At 38.9% G+C, this 13555-nt stretch overlaps 1 protein-coding gene across 2 annotated transcripts in view; it reads right to left on the reverse strand.

The window, feature by feature from the left end:
* The window catches only part of LOC134752828 (homeobox protein invected-like), a 103612-nt gene that overhangs the window by 59712 nt on the left and 30345 nt on the right, over nt 1-13555 (reverse strand). For both annotated transcript variants that reach the window (XM_063688587.1, XM_063688586.1), the window contains exons 2-3: nt 5826-6825; nt 5190-5267 (exon numbers count right to left, since the gene is read on the reverse strand). In XM_063688587.1, coding sequence (XP_063544657.1) covers nt 5190-5267; nt 5826-6801 — 1054 coding nt within the window. In that variant the 5' untranslated portion in view covers nt 6802-6825. The remainder of the gene's footprint in view (nt 1-5189; nt 5268-5825; nt 6826-13555) is intronic.

The following is a 13555-nucleotide window of genomic DNA, read 5'->3' on the forward strand; positions in this document are numbered from 1 at the left end:
GAGTTGGGTGTTTTCTATGTATTTATGTATTTGTATATTACATATATCGTTGTCTAAGTACCCACAACACAAGCCTTCTTGAGCTTACTGTGGGACTTAAACAATCTGTGTAAGAATGTCCTATAAAAAAAAATGCCTCTACCAACTTTTGGCGAATTTCGGGTTGCTGTTGTAAATATAATTGAGAATATTTAACATAATATGGCTCCATTATACCCCTTTCCATTTCTGACTTGCAATTGTTTTGCGATGATTAGTCCGAGCTCTGATAAATAAGTAGTACTCGTATATATATTGTCTATATTGTCATTTTCTACAATGCATTAAACCATCCTGTATAATAACTTGGGCCTTTACACGAGACAAGAACGCGAGAAACGACACAGATCCATAATGAAATGACGTATATGCCACACAAACGCCTACATTTTGAAACCGTTGTATAATGACATGTTTTTGAGATGGGGTGGACCGAAGTGTATTGAATCCAAGTGTGTTATTTGTTATTGGGGTTCTTAAGGGGATAATATTGGTTGTTGTTTAACAGATTGGCTTTAACTGTAAGTACTTATTTGTGCATATTTGTTTATATTTTATATGAAAAAACCGGACAAGTGCGAGTCGGACTCGCCCACCGAGGGTTCCGTACTTTTATTTTTTATTTTATTTTATCAAAAATAGATATAACTCCGTAATAAATGGATACAGTCTAAGGAAGAAACGTGCCTCGAAAATCAAGAAAATTTGATTCTCGTTCAGAGGGCGCTACTAGTTTTGGCCTACAGTCGTATAGATGGCGTTGACGGTTTCGTTTGTTATTTAACAATTTTAACGCACATCAGTGAAAGAACATGGGTCAAAATCATAAAAATAATTAATGCAAACAAAAAAAAATCATTTATCTATATTTAAATACATTCTATCGTATTTTTATAAATCTTCATTTTTAGTTTTAAAGTGTGTCGACAGATGGCAGTGAATTTACTTGGGTTACAAAATTTACTATGACAGTACCGCTCTAGTATAAGTTACTCTATGATTTTATTTAAAAGGCACACTAAACAGATAACATTCAACATTGTTACAAAGAGTACATGAGTGGTAGGTATTACATAAGAATGCCATCCAAAGTAAGCATGCAAAGCAAGAAAAAATAATAAAGAGCAAAAATTATCCTAAAATTATAAACAAAAAATATCCTAAAGCTACTCAAATTTATTCTTTGTTTTTTAGTATTTGTTGTTGTAGTGGCAACAAAAAATTTCAACTGTCTAGCTATCATGGTTCACGTGAGATACAGCCAGGTGTCAGACAGACAGACGGACAGACGGACAGCGGAGTCTTAGTAATAGGGTCCCGTTTTTACCCTTTGGGTACGGAACCCTAAAGATAAATTTAGTCCAATTATTTGCGTTGACTGAGCTATTGACGCGTGGTTGTTCATGTGATACTAGCTGCCCGCAACTTGGTCTGCGTGGGATGATGATGATGATTGATATAAACTACCTTAAAGGATGACACGCTAGACCGGGCCGGGCCCGGGCCGAGGCGTCCGACACGTCATTTTCTATGACGGCTGATCGGTGATCGGTGCTTTCCATAGAAAACGAAGCGCCGGAAGCTCCGGCCCGACCCCGGCCCGGTCTAGTGTGAGTCAACCTTAAGTCCTTCCTAGGGCCTCAAACTATCTACACACAAAATTTCATCTAAATCAGTTCAGCGGTTTAAGTGGGAAGGGAGACAGATTGACAGACAGTTACTTTCGCATTTATAATATTAGTAGGGATTTATTATAGTAAAAATTTTCTCAAATGATTTTTATAGTCTTCATCTCTTCAAATGACGGTAATATGTTAAACAAAAACCATTGTCTCTTTTCTGTGAGCTGTCGGCCATTGTGTGTCATTGTGGGTTGGCGCGTGCCACGGCGCGTGCGGCGCTCACATTAAAGAAACATTGGCTTTTGTTTAACAGATTACCGTCTTAGACAAAAAAAATCATTTGAGAAGATGCAGACTACATTTGTCACCCACTTTTCACTTTCTCCTCTCATTTACTCAAAGGTTAACTGGAAGAGATCCCTCTAAGGGATAAGTTCGCCTTTGTACATCTTATTATTTGTACCATGTAATTTTGAATATGTATTTTTGTACAATAAAGAGTTTACTAGTACTACTACTACTACTTTACTGATAGTAACGAGAAATCTCGAAAACTAACCGACAGCCGTCCGTAACCGAACCAACCCTAACCATATCATAACCACATCATAACTGCATTGTACGTTTATGAGATTACGCCTACAACCCTCTGGATGCTTGAGATAAGGGTGTGTCCCGTCATAGACTACTACTAATAGACTTTGCTTTATATCCCTACTAATAATAATATGCTGTAATTGATTTGACTCACGAGATTACCGCTTACCGCCATGTGGGATGTTGACTCGACGATCATTGTTCCGATAGTCGTGTCAGCGAACGGTCTCATAGCGAAGAGTCTCAACCAACACCTAGAGAGACTCTCGCTGGGTGACTGGATTAAGGGTCAGTCTGTCCTGGCCCGCCTAAAGGAGATACAGAAGGCGGTAATTTTGGACACGGCGCGTATAGTACGTCGGTTCTTCACTCTGCGGCCCTGACTACCGGCAACTTGGGTCCTGTCCCGCTGTATGCCCGAGTATGGATTTAGGATAGTTTTTATCAATCATCATCGTCATCCCACGCAGGCGAAGTCGCGGGAAAAATTGCTTTGCCACTCGTGTGGATAAAGTAAAATTTTCTTATCAGTTTTTCAAGAATAAAGAGTCTTTACAAGCTGGTGTGTAAAAAAATTAGTAGTTATGCGCGCGGCAATACATATCGCCCGCGAGCCATCTATACATAATAATATTCTATTTACCAGTATCCGACCAAAACCTGATTTATGCCGTTTTGTTCTAGTTTGCGATCGAACGATGATTTGTGGTATTTTCCATAAAAAGGGACCTTATTGTCGATGGCGCTTACGCCATTATAAACGATGCTCCGATATAAATACAATGCCTCGCGACGCTGTGCGGCGTAAGCGCCAACGACAATAAGGTCCCTTTTCATAGAAAGTGCCCCATTTTAGTGCCGAAATCTGTCAAAACCGAAATTAAACTTTGTGATCGGAAAAACGAAAATATCGTCGAAATATGATTTTTAAGCCGAAACCGAAACTTCGTCGGACATTATATTCTACGCTCGATCTAGTGATCTGCAGTCTCGATTTATTATTATCAACCCAACTCTAACAAAATGACATGCGAAATTATACTTTATTCTGACGTCATAAGAATTCTAACAGTAAATTTCTCACTATTCAGTGGGTGTTTAGTGAAAAGTGTTAACACTGCTTTAACGGTTGTATAAACATGTCTAATCTCTTGGGGGTTAGTGGGGTTAATTTTTCAGTGGATTATTGATAAGGGGTGATCTTGGGGGAACACTCGTGTGGGACTTGGGATGCTCGGAGCATCGAAGCGGCTGGCGTTTGCTATATATTTTTTTTTTAACCTGACTTGGGCTCTATTGCACCTAGGGCAATTAGAGCGGTAGGACTGTGTGGGGGGATGGTAGCCTGGGGAAAATCCAGGCCGCATCACACGAGACGGTTTTGCTACGCTGGAATACTCCTAAAGAGTTTTCGCTCCAGCGCAGATCGGTTGAGCGGTCTCAACCTGATCTGAGGGTGTAAAGGGAATCGAGCTAATGGGAGTTTTGTCGCTGGTTCGCTACAACCTAGCCTAGCCGAGAAGACTCCAGCAAGAAACTCAGCTAGGCTCGACGACTGTCGGAGTGATGTTTGCTATAGTTAAGATAGACTTCCGAGCAAAGCGTCTCCGGCGTCACTTACGCTGCTATTGACGCGGCGACAGAGCGATAGTATTATGCAGTATGGAAATGTATGAACTCTTCCGACTGCAGCGTCACTGTCGCAGCGACAGTGGCGCCGCGTCAGTATCGCTCAGCGATAGCGGCCGTGCGATGTTTCCGCAAGCACTGTTACGCAGTCGCTCCTATCGCGTAGTTTCTTGATGTTTTTGGCGCAAGTTCTTCATGTACCATTGATAAAATAAAATAAAACTTTTTTATTAAACTGACAAAAGCTCCTGAATCTTTGATTGTTCTCGTTTAAATGGTTTTCTTCAAGAAACTTATAGCTTCTTAACCTTTCTACTTTTAAAAATTGAGTTGGGTACGATAGGCAGGCGTGGTGAAGCATTGCATAACTCACCGAAAGATTTGGTTAAACCTCGACCGAATTAGATTCCAATGACTTGACATAATTCCGATTTTGGTCGCACTTTTGATATTTGGGCAAAGCTTGGGCCGAGCTTGCCAGGGACTTAAGGCGTGATTAGAGCAGCGCAGCGCAAGGAGCAGAGCGAGGAGCATATTGTGGCGGGGATATATAGAAAAATGGATACGTTTACGTTAGGGCACTGACTATACGGTGTCTATTTGCTGTTGCTGTTAAACTAGGGGGCACGGTGTTCTCTTACAGCCGTATTCATAAATAGTCTTGATCGCCCATGACGACTGATCCTTGAAATGAAGACTGAATGCCAAAAAACATGATTCATAAACGACAATTAGCGTTAAACAATTAATCAAGTCTTCCGCAGCTCTACAGCGAGGTTTAGACTAACAAGAACTTGCATGCAATTCTCATTACATTGCGGTATCTGATAAACATTTTGAATCCAGTTTACCTTAGTAGTCAGCAATGTAACGTAAATTGTATGCAAGTTCTTGCTAGTCTAAACCTCGCTTAAAGGTTAGGGAACTTCTTGATCTCGTTGCTAAGTCAGAAGATGGCCGCCAAAATTTTTGACAGCTGATTTAGACATAACGTCAGTTCTAATCAATGACTATTTGATTTGAGTTATAGATGGGCCGTATATTTGGCGAATATTTTTTATTATGTATGTCTTGTTGCAACACTGTAAAATATAAGCTACGCCAGAACTTTTCAAACTTTCTTCCATCAGGTTTTAATACGATGATTGTTGTGATTAATTTCAATTGGTTTATTAGAATTATACAGATAAACAGAGTAGTTCGGCCGACTATTCGGTTCGGCAAGACCTGAACCGAACATTCGGCCAAATATTCGGCAAAATCTATTTTGAGTAAATAACAATAGCATTGCGTTGTACTCACCGGAACTGGGTCGGTCGCTGTAGCGCGTACAGTACACCCAGGCTGGCCACACCATGGGCCCGTCGCCGGACGTCGTCCCTGAAATGTAACATCATTACAACACAGGTCTAGCACAGAATAGATACTAGATAGTAGGGGAGACCGAGGTGATTTGTGACAGAGTAGTGACTTTGTCGATTTTTTGGAACCTATTAACTGTTAGCGAGCTCGCAACAGTGCGCGTTTGTTAGCTATTGAACGAACAAACGCGCGCTATTGCGAACTCGTTATTAGTTAATAGATTCCAAAAAATCGACACTTACAACTCTCCTCTGTTACAAGTTACAACTCATCTCGGTCTCCCCTATGACTCAAACGTACAGAATTCTGACTGTAAAACATCGGTTTTGTTGGTGATATCAAAACCATCACACCTTTGTTCGTTCGTTGTCACTCCCTAGCACATGGCGCTGATGACACGAGCATTCATCTTGCAGAGATGATGCAGAGCATTGAAGAAGTAGAAAACAGTATTCAGATAAAGCATACCTACATTAGAGAACATAAAATAAGAATTGTGACATTTTTCACATAGGCCTCTCCGTATTAGGTACTTACTTATAGTCTCAGGTAGAAATTATAAGTAGGAACGCTTACCAGTGGTAGACCCAGAATTACTCGCACTGTCATCCCCTTTAGACAAGTCGATTGCCCCTGCCTTCTCTCCACTCTTCACCTCCGGCACCCTCGCCTCCTCCTTTGCCTCCTTAACCTCCTTAATTTCCACCCTCTTCTTCCTCTTAATAGGGTCAGTTATCCTCCTCCCAAAATCTGCTTTCAAAATATTATCTATACTAAACTTTAAACTCTGACTCATGAAATCCCTAGATTCGTCAGGAGACTTTGGGGTCATATAGTTAAGTCTTCTATTTTCGTCTGCCCGCGTGTTTCTTAAATCTTGAGTCTTTCGACTGAAATTTAGGTTAAAAACTTGAGGGTTGATTATATTACTCGGCGCAGGCCGAGGTATAGGTGCTTTTAGATCCATGATCGGATTTTGAAATAATAATGGCTGGTTTAAAAACATTAAAGGATTTGGGGTTATAGGATTCGGTCGTAATATTAATGGCTGATTCATTGTCAGATTCTGACTTAGTTGTGAGATTGCGTTTAAATGTGTCTGTATGTGTTTGAAAGATGTTAGCCCCTGTTCTTTATCATTGTTTTCATAATTGACGGGCGCTTCATTGCCGACAGATAATACTGTGTCATCACTACAGCAAGAATTATCGTCATCTACACTTATTTCCGCTCTGGATTCATTTGTCTGATTATCATCATAGTCGATTCTAGGGCTGACGCTTTCAGAGTTTCTAGAATCGTTATTATCATTTTCTTCATAGTTAGGAGTGTTTTGTAGGAGTATATCAGTTGAGAATACATTCTCGGGGCTGGTGCGTTCCTTCTTCAGGACGTTGTGGATGGAGAAAGCGTGTACGGGGCGTTCTTCCTTGTCTTCTTCGTTGAAGTCGGGGGTGACAGTGTCTCTGGTGGTTGGGGAATATGGTTCTTCGTCGCTTTCCTGTATTTTGACACGGGAGTCCTGCATGTGTGGCGTTGATACCGCCGCCATTTTTGTTTCTGTTTGTTACGCCATCTGTTGACAAGAAATAGGGTTAATTAGGTAATTAAAGGTTTAATACAGTGTTTATTTTAACACCACTGGAAATTCTTAAACCTTTGGGCTGCATTACTCAGAACATTGTAGAGCATTTTCTCATTAATAATTTAGAATTCCCAAATACTAAATCATTATATGAGCAGCAGCGGAAAGCAATGAGAGAATGAAATGCTATAATATTTTTAAATAATGAATTATTATGTAAAATTATTTTATAAAGTCATGTCCCGAGTTAGGCAGAGTAAATGATGACTCACGGTAGACCGGGCTGGGCCAGGGCCGGAGCTTCAGGCGCTTCGTTTTCTATAGAAAGCACCACGTGCTCACCGATCAGCCGTCGTAGACAATGACGTATCGGACGTCTCGGCCCTAGCCCGGCCCGGTCTAGCGTAAGTTATCCTTAAACTGACAGCTGTTATAAAAATGGTTCAGGCATATTTATGTTAAAAATATGATTAAGAAGACATCCCAATGTAAATAATAGTAATTTTAATTCATAACAGTTTATGCTGTAACACGGAAATCTCATAAAATATGTACGTCTACAAACAGTACGAACATTTGTTTATTGTAATTATGCATATGCATATTGTTACTATTACTAATAACTTACAATATGAAAATTATACTTGTTGATATTATAAATGCGAATGTGTGTCTGTCTGTCTGTTACCTCTTCACGATTAAACCGCTGAACCGATTTAGTTGAAATTTGGTACAGAGATAGTTGGAGTCCCGGGGAAGGACTTAGGGTAGTTTTTATCCCAGAAGTCATCCTTTAGGGGGGTGAAAACGGGGGATGGAAGTTTGTATGGGGAATCGATAAAAAGCAGATTGAATAAAAAATAAAGCGAACATTTGTTTATTGTAATTATGCATATTGTTACTAATAACTTACAATATGAAATCCATACTTGTTGATATTATAAATGCGAATGTGTGTCTGTCTGTCTGTTACCTCTTCACGATTAAACCGCTGAACCGATTTAGTTGAAATTTGGTACAGAGATAGTTGGAGTCCCGGGGAAGGACTTAGGGTAGTTTTTATCCCAGAAGTCATCCTTTAGGGGGGTGAAAACGGGGGATGGAAGTTTGTATGGGGAATCGATAAAAAGCAGATTGAATAAAAAATAAAGCTACCCAAACTACTAACTCCACGACGCAGACGAAGTCGCGGGCAAAAGCTAGTACTTCACTACATATATAAAACAAAGTCGCTTCCTGCTGGATGGATGTCTGTCCCTATGTATGCTTAGATCTTTAAAACTACGCAACGGATTTTGATGCGTTTTTTTTTAATAGATAGAGTGATTCAAGAGGAAGGTTTATATGTATAATACATCAGCATTGCACTAGTAATATTAATCGCTAGTAATATTATAAATGCGAAAGTGTGTCTATCTGTCTGTCTCTGTTACCTCTTCACGACTTCACGCTTAAACCGCTGAACGGATTTAGTTGAAATTTGGTATAGATAGTTTGAGTTGTAGAAAAGGACATTAGTTTTATCCCCGAAATCATCCCTTAAGGGTGTAGTAGTAGTAAATCACTTTATTGTACAAAAAAAAATGTTAACATGAAATAAAAAGAGTAAAAAAATTCACGGGTAGAAGCTAGAGTACTAACATTAGTCTAGGCCTAAGTATCTGTGCGTTTCTACTAGGTACCTACTTAACCATTGTTAAGGGCCAGTTGCACCAACCACAATTAACAGACTGATCAACGTCACGCAGTAGAGATTTATGAAACATCTCATACAATAAAATTTTGCGAACGCTTTAACGGTGACAGACGGTTTGGTGTAACCGACCCAGTCAGGCGTGGCTCACTCCGCGAATTCGTCGCGTCGCTACAAGTACACGCGGCCCACACCAATTTTGGTGTCTAGCCATAGTAATTGCCGCGCACCGCTAAGGAACTAACCTGCTCGCGCTTGCGCCACCTAGCGGTCATATCTGTCGTAATAGACGCGTTTTATTAGAGAGCGAAACTTCTGTACCTAGTACTATTATGTCTATTATTTATGTGTGTCTAAGTGAAATAAAGATCAAAACGTCTCGGTAAATGTCACGAAAGTTGAAAGCCATTTATTCAACGTTACCATAAATTCTTAACCCATAACTTAAACTATGCCAAAAAAACCAAAACCCTAATGATCGCATAGAAATTAGCACAAAACAACCAACGCTAAGAAATTGTAGTGGTGATCACAACAAAACGATTCAATACCGGGCTTAACACTTTAACTAACGAACAAGCTAAAACTCACTTAAACACCCTGAAATAAGACTGAGAATCGAACGGAGTTTGAAACTAAACGACTTAACCCGATCCCACTTCTGACCAACTTAAAAATGCGGTTGAAATAATCTTTACTGCTTTAAATTAAGGCTTAAATTAGTTAATCCGCCCGTATAGTAAAGTTAGTATAAAGATTTACACCAGTTCCAAGATGTTGTAAATTTATTTGAAAGTTAACCTTAATCCGTTGTGTTAAGGTGGATTCTCGTTTAGTTAACTGCGAGAGTAAAGTTAACATGAGCGCAAATTTATTAATGCTGCTCTTATCATAGTTTTGAACCTTAATTCAAGGGAATAAGGTTGATTTTAGTATAAATAACGGTAAAGATAAATTGGTGGAAAGATTAAGCGAAATGTAAGGTCTTGCGCAGCTTCGTGTGTGGTCCCGGTTGGTATGGAGCGTTGCTCTACTTTGATTTTATTTGCTCTGAACGTAAATAAAAATAATTGATTATGCGTGGTTAGCTAAATAAACTGAAATAAAACGTCTATAAAATTACTGTAAATAAATAGTTTGTATGCTAATTTATTAAAGGTTTTTTTTAGCCACAGCTTTTGCCGACAAACTGTCATGGTTCAACTCACGTATTTTTTAATCACTCACGCTAGACCGGGTCGGACCCGGGCCGATGCGTCCGACACGTCCTTTTCTACGACGGCTGATCGGTGATCACGTAATGCTTTCCATAGAAAACGAAGCGTCGGAAGCTCCGGCCCGGCCCAGGCCCGGTCTAGCGTGAGTCATCCTTTACGGAGTGCCTAGGTCTCCATTTTCAAGCACTAACAGTGCATAAGTCGGTCACGATAGCCGCGCGCCGCATACTATCGCTCACTGCGCAAAAAAATACGTAAGTTGGACCGTAAAATTAGCTTTTGTTTTTTTAAGCCTCAATGTTAAACGGTTTACTAAACCCACTTTATGTAACCATCACAAAAATTGTAATTTGCTTGTTGATTAACGAATAACACGAGCGTAAAATAAACAAATACGTTTATATCGGTAATCAAACATTACGGAATCGAGTGATTGTGTAATCAAGTTTAATAGCTTCTTTAACTGTTTAGTAGTTTTTACTGGATTCGATAATGGCCGATATTTGGTTCCGAGACGGATGTAAAAAGGGAAAATGCGGGTAGCTTGGAAAAACAAAACGTTACTTTTTATTGGTTCGTTTATGAGCGCAGTAGAGCATACTTCCCTCGCTCGGCCCCAGGCTGCGGTATCGTCCAGTCAACTATTGCGGTTAGCAATGCCCCGAGCCAGCACCCGCGTGCTTCTCATTTTTACGACTTCCATTATTATTTATTATAAATAATACGCAAATAAGTGTGCCCTTTCTCTTTTCATGTGGGTTTTTCAAATCACAGATACTTTTCTAGAAAATACACTTTCTTAAAGCTATCAGGGGCCATATACATTAGACATGGTATATACAAGTAGTTATAGACGCGCCACCGAGCGACCGGGGGTAAGAGAAAGAATATTCATATACAATTTGGGCAGCATAGGATTTTTTCTCTTTCACTTATAAATTTAGGTATTTCGCCATCGCCAACTACCTATGATGCCACCTATGATGCCACCCGGTCGGTGATAAGGACAAAGCATGGCACTATTTTCTCTTTTCTCTTATAGGAATCGCAATAAGACTATCTTTCTCTATCAAAAAATGTCAGGTCTTGTTAGGGGCCTAGTTAAGATGACAGTCGTTGACAGAAAATTTACATTACCTCCACCCTCCCGCCTCCCGCCTCGGTCACCGGTGGACTTGGTCACTTTTTATTTAGTGTATGATATCTATATCAATTTACATTGCATATTGGATATAGTTACGTGATTTTTCATTGCATCTGTCATCCCTAATCCCTAGCACAGAATAAGTAATAGTATTATCATACAGAACGGCCACGCACCGCCCCGCCCCGACTCGTATTACCTCGCCCCGCGACAGCAGATTGACGGTCGTTTGCCGGCCGCTCAGTCACACTATGACTCACGACGCGTGTACAGACGTGTGCCGTTCACACATAGAAACGCAACTAATCATTGATGTATAGCGTGTCCGCACTATGTCCCTAGTGTACATTTAATTCGATTTGCGTTATGTCTATTTTGTATGGAATTTAGAACAGCGCGCCAAGCGAGACGTTTTGATAACTCAAAATCCCATACAAAATGACACTTATAAACGCGTACATCACGTCGCGCTATCGAATGAAAGAATCGTATGATTAAAATATTCGCAAGACAGAAACATGATAATATTTTTAACTAGCTTTTGCCCGCGACTTCGTCTGCGTGGACTTAGTAACCGCAGCTAGGGTAAGAATAGCGCCTGGAGAAAATCTCATAGCAATCTAAATTTGAGCATATTATGCACACAAATTAGCAGGCACTTCGTTAATTATCTCAATTCCACCCCGCTTTTTACTTTCTTAAGGGATGATTTTCGGGATAAAAACTATCCTATGTCCTTCTCAGGGACTCGACCTATCTCTATGCCAAATTTCATCTAAATCGGTTCAGCGGTTTAAGCGTGAAGAGGGAACACACAGACAGAAAGACAGACAGACAGACAGACTTTCGCATTTATAATATTACTAGCTTTTGCCCGCGACTTCGTCTGCGTGGACTTAATAACCCCAGCTAGAGTAAGAATAGCGCCTGGAGAAAATCTTATAGCAATTATTCAATTTGAGCATATTATGCACACAAATTAACAGACACTTCATTAATTATCTCAATTCCACCCCGCTTTTTACTTTCTTAAGGGATGATTTTCGGGATAAAAACTATCCTATGTCCTTCTCAGGGACTCGGCCTATCTCTATGCCAAATTTCATCTAAATCGATTCAGCGGTTTAAGCGTGAAGAGGGAACACACAGACAGACAGACAGACAGACAGACATTCGCATTTATAATATTAGTATGTATATAGTATGGATTGGTTTTTACAGTCTCGATATAGATCCCTAAAAACTAGTCTTTAATAGCCGTTTTTTAATACTAGAGCTTATTTTATATCCATAAACAGTACAAAGGGTACTTAATACATAATGTCCTCTTAATTATCCGATTGGGGCAAATGAATTAGTTGAAAAAACTTCCATGCTAATGCCTTATAGGATGTGTTTAAATTATACAGGGAGGACTTAAATGAGGGTTAAATAAATAAGTACAGCCTGGCAAAGAAGAGTAGAAATTAAAAAGTGGCAACACTGTAGTGTCGTCCCGTTTTTCTTAGATTGATTTGAAAGGGATGACATTACAGTGTTGCCACTTTTTAATTTTTACTCTTTTTTGCCAGACTGTATTTACTGTATGTATGTATGACGTCACCGATAATTGCTGGTGATTCGCAACAAAAAATTTAAAACATTTTTCTTTTACTATTTACACTTATTTTATGTGTAGGTATTTCTTTGGGTGCGTGCAATACGGCCACATTTCAAAATGTTTGATCTATGAAGTTGGATCTTAATTTTTTTTTATAATAAAAAATATCCTTTAAAGCCTTTTGTATCCACGTGGCCGAATTACAGGCACCATAAGGATAATTAGACGAAATGTAGCGAATAATTAAAGGCAAGATCAGTACGGTTTCACTCACTATTATTTTTTATCGCTTTATCTAAATATCTAAATATTTTAAAATATGTCTCACGATAGTTTATATAATAGCATAGAGTAACTTATACTAGAGCGGTACTGTCATAGTAAATTTTGTAAACCCAGTAAATTCACTGCCATCTGTCGACACACTTTAAAACTAAAAATGAAGATTTATAAAAATACGATAGAATGTATTTAAATATAGATAAATGATTTTTCTTATTTGCATTAATTATTTTTATGATTTTGACCCATGTTCTTTCACTGATATGCGTTAAAATTGTTAAATAACAAACGAAACCGTCAACGCCATCTATTCGACTGTAGGACAAAACTAGTAGCGCCCTCTAAACGAGAAACAAATTTTCTTGATTTTCGAGGCACGTTTTTTCCTTAGACTGTGTCTATCTATTACGGAGTTATATCTATCTTTGATAATAGTTAAAGGCATTTTTTTATGTACAACGGCCCTAATATTTTTAGTTTTCAAAAACATTAATACCTTTTCCATTCATACTGGCCTTGTTGATTGCTTTCCTGTATATTAGTTTACATTAGTATCATACGGTTTTATAGCTTTTATAGTATGGAGAGTTGGAGACAAATAGCATCATAGTTATTGTTAAGGTGGTTTTACACTATAAGTATTTAAAAGGTAATTCATATTGTAATTATATGTATATATTTAATTGTGTTGTGTTTAGTTATATTGTTATTTAGTGTACTCATAGTCATAAGGTTTAATTAAACATATTATTATATTATTTATGTAGAAGTTTTACTTCGCTCAA

Source organism: Cydia strobilella, chromosome 25 (genome assembly GCF_947568885.1).
Source record: "Cydia strobilella chromosome 25, ilCydStro3.1, whole genome shotgun sequence".
Taxonomy (NCBI): Eukaryota; Metazoa; Arthropoda; class Insecta; order Lepidoptera; family Tortricidae; genus Cydia; species Cydia strobilella.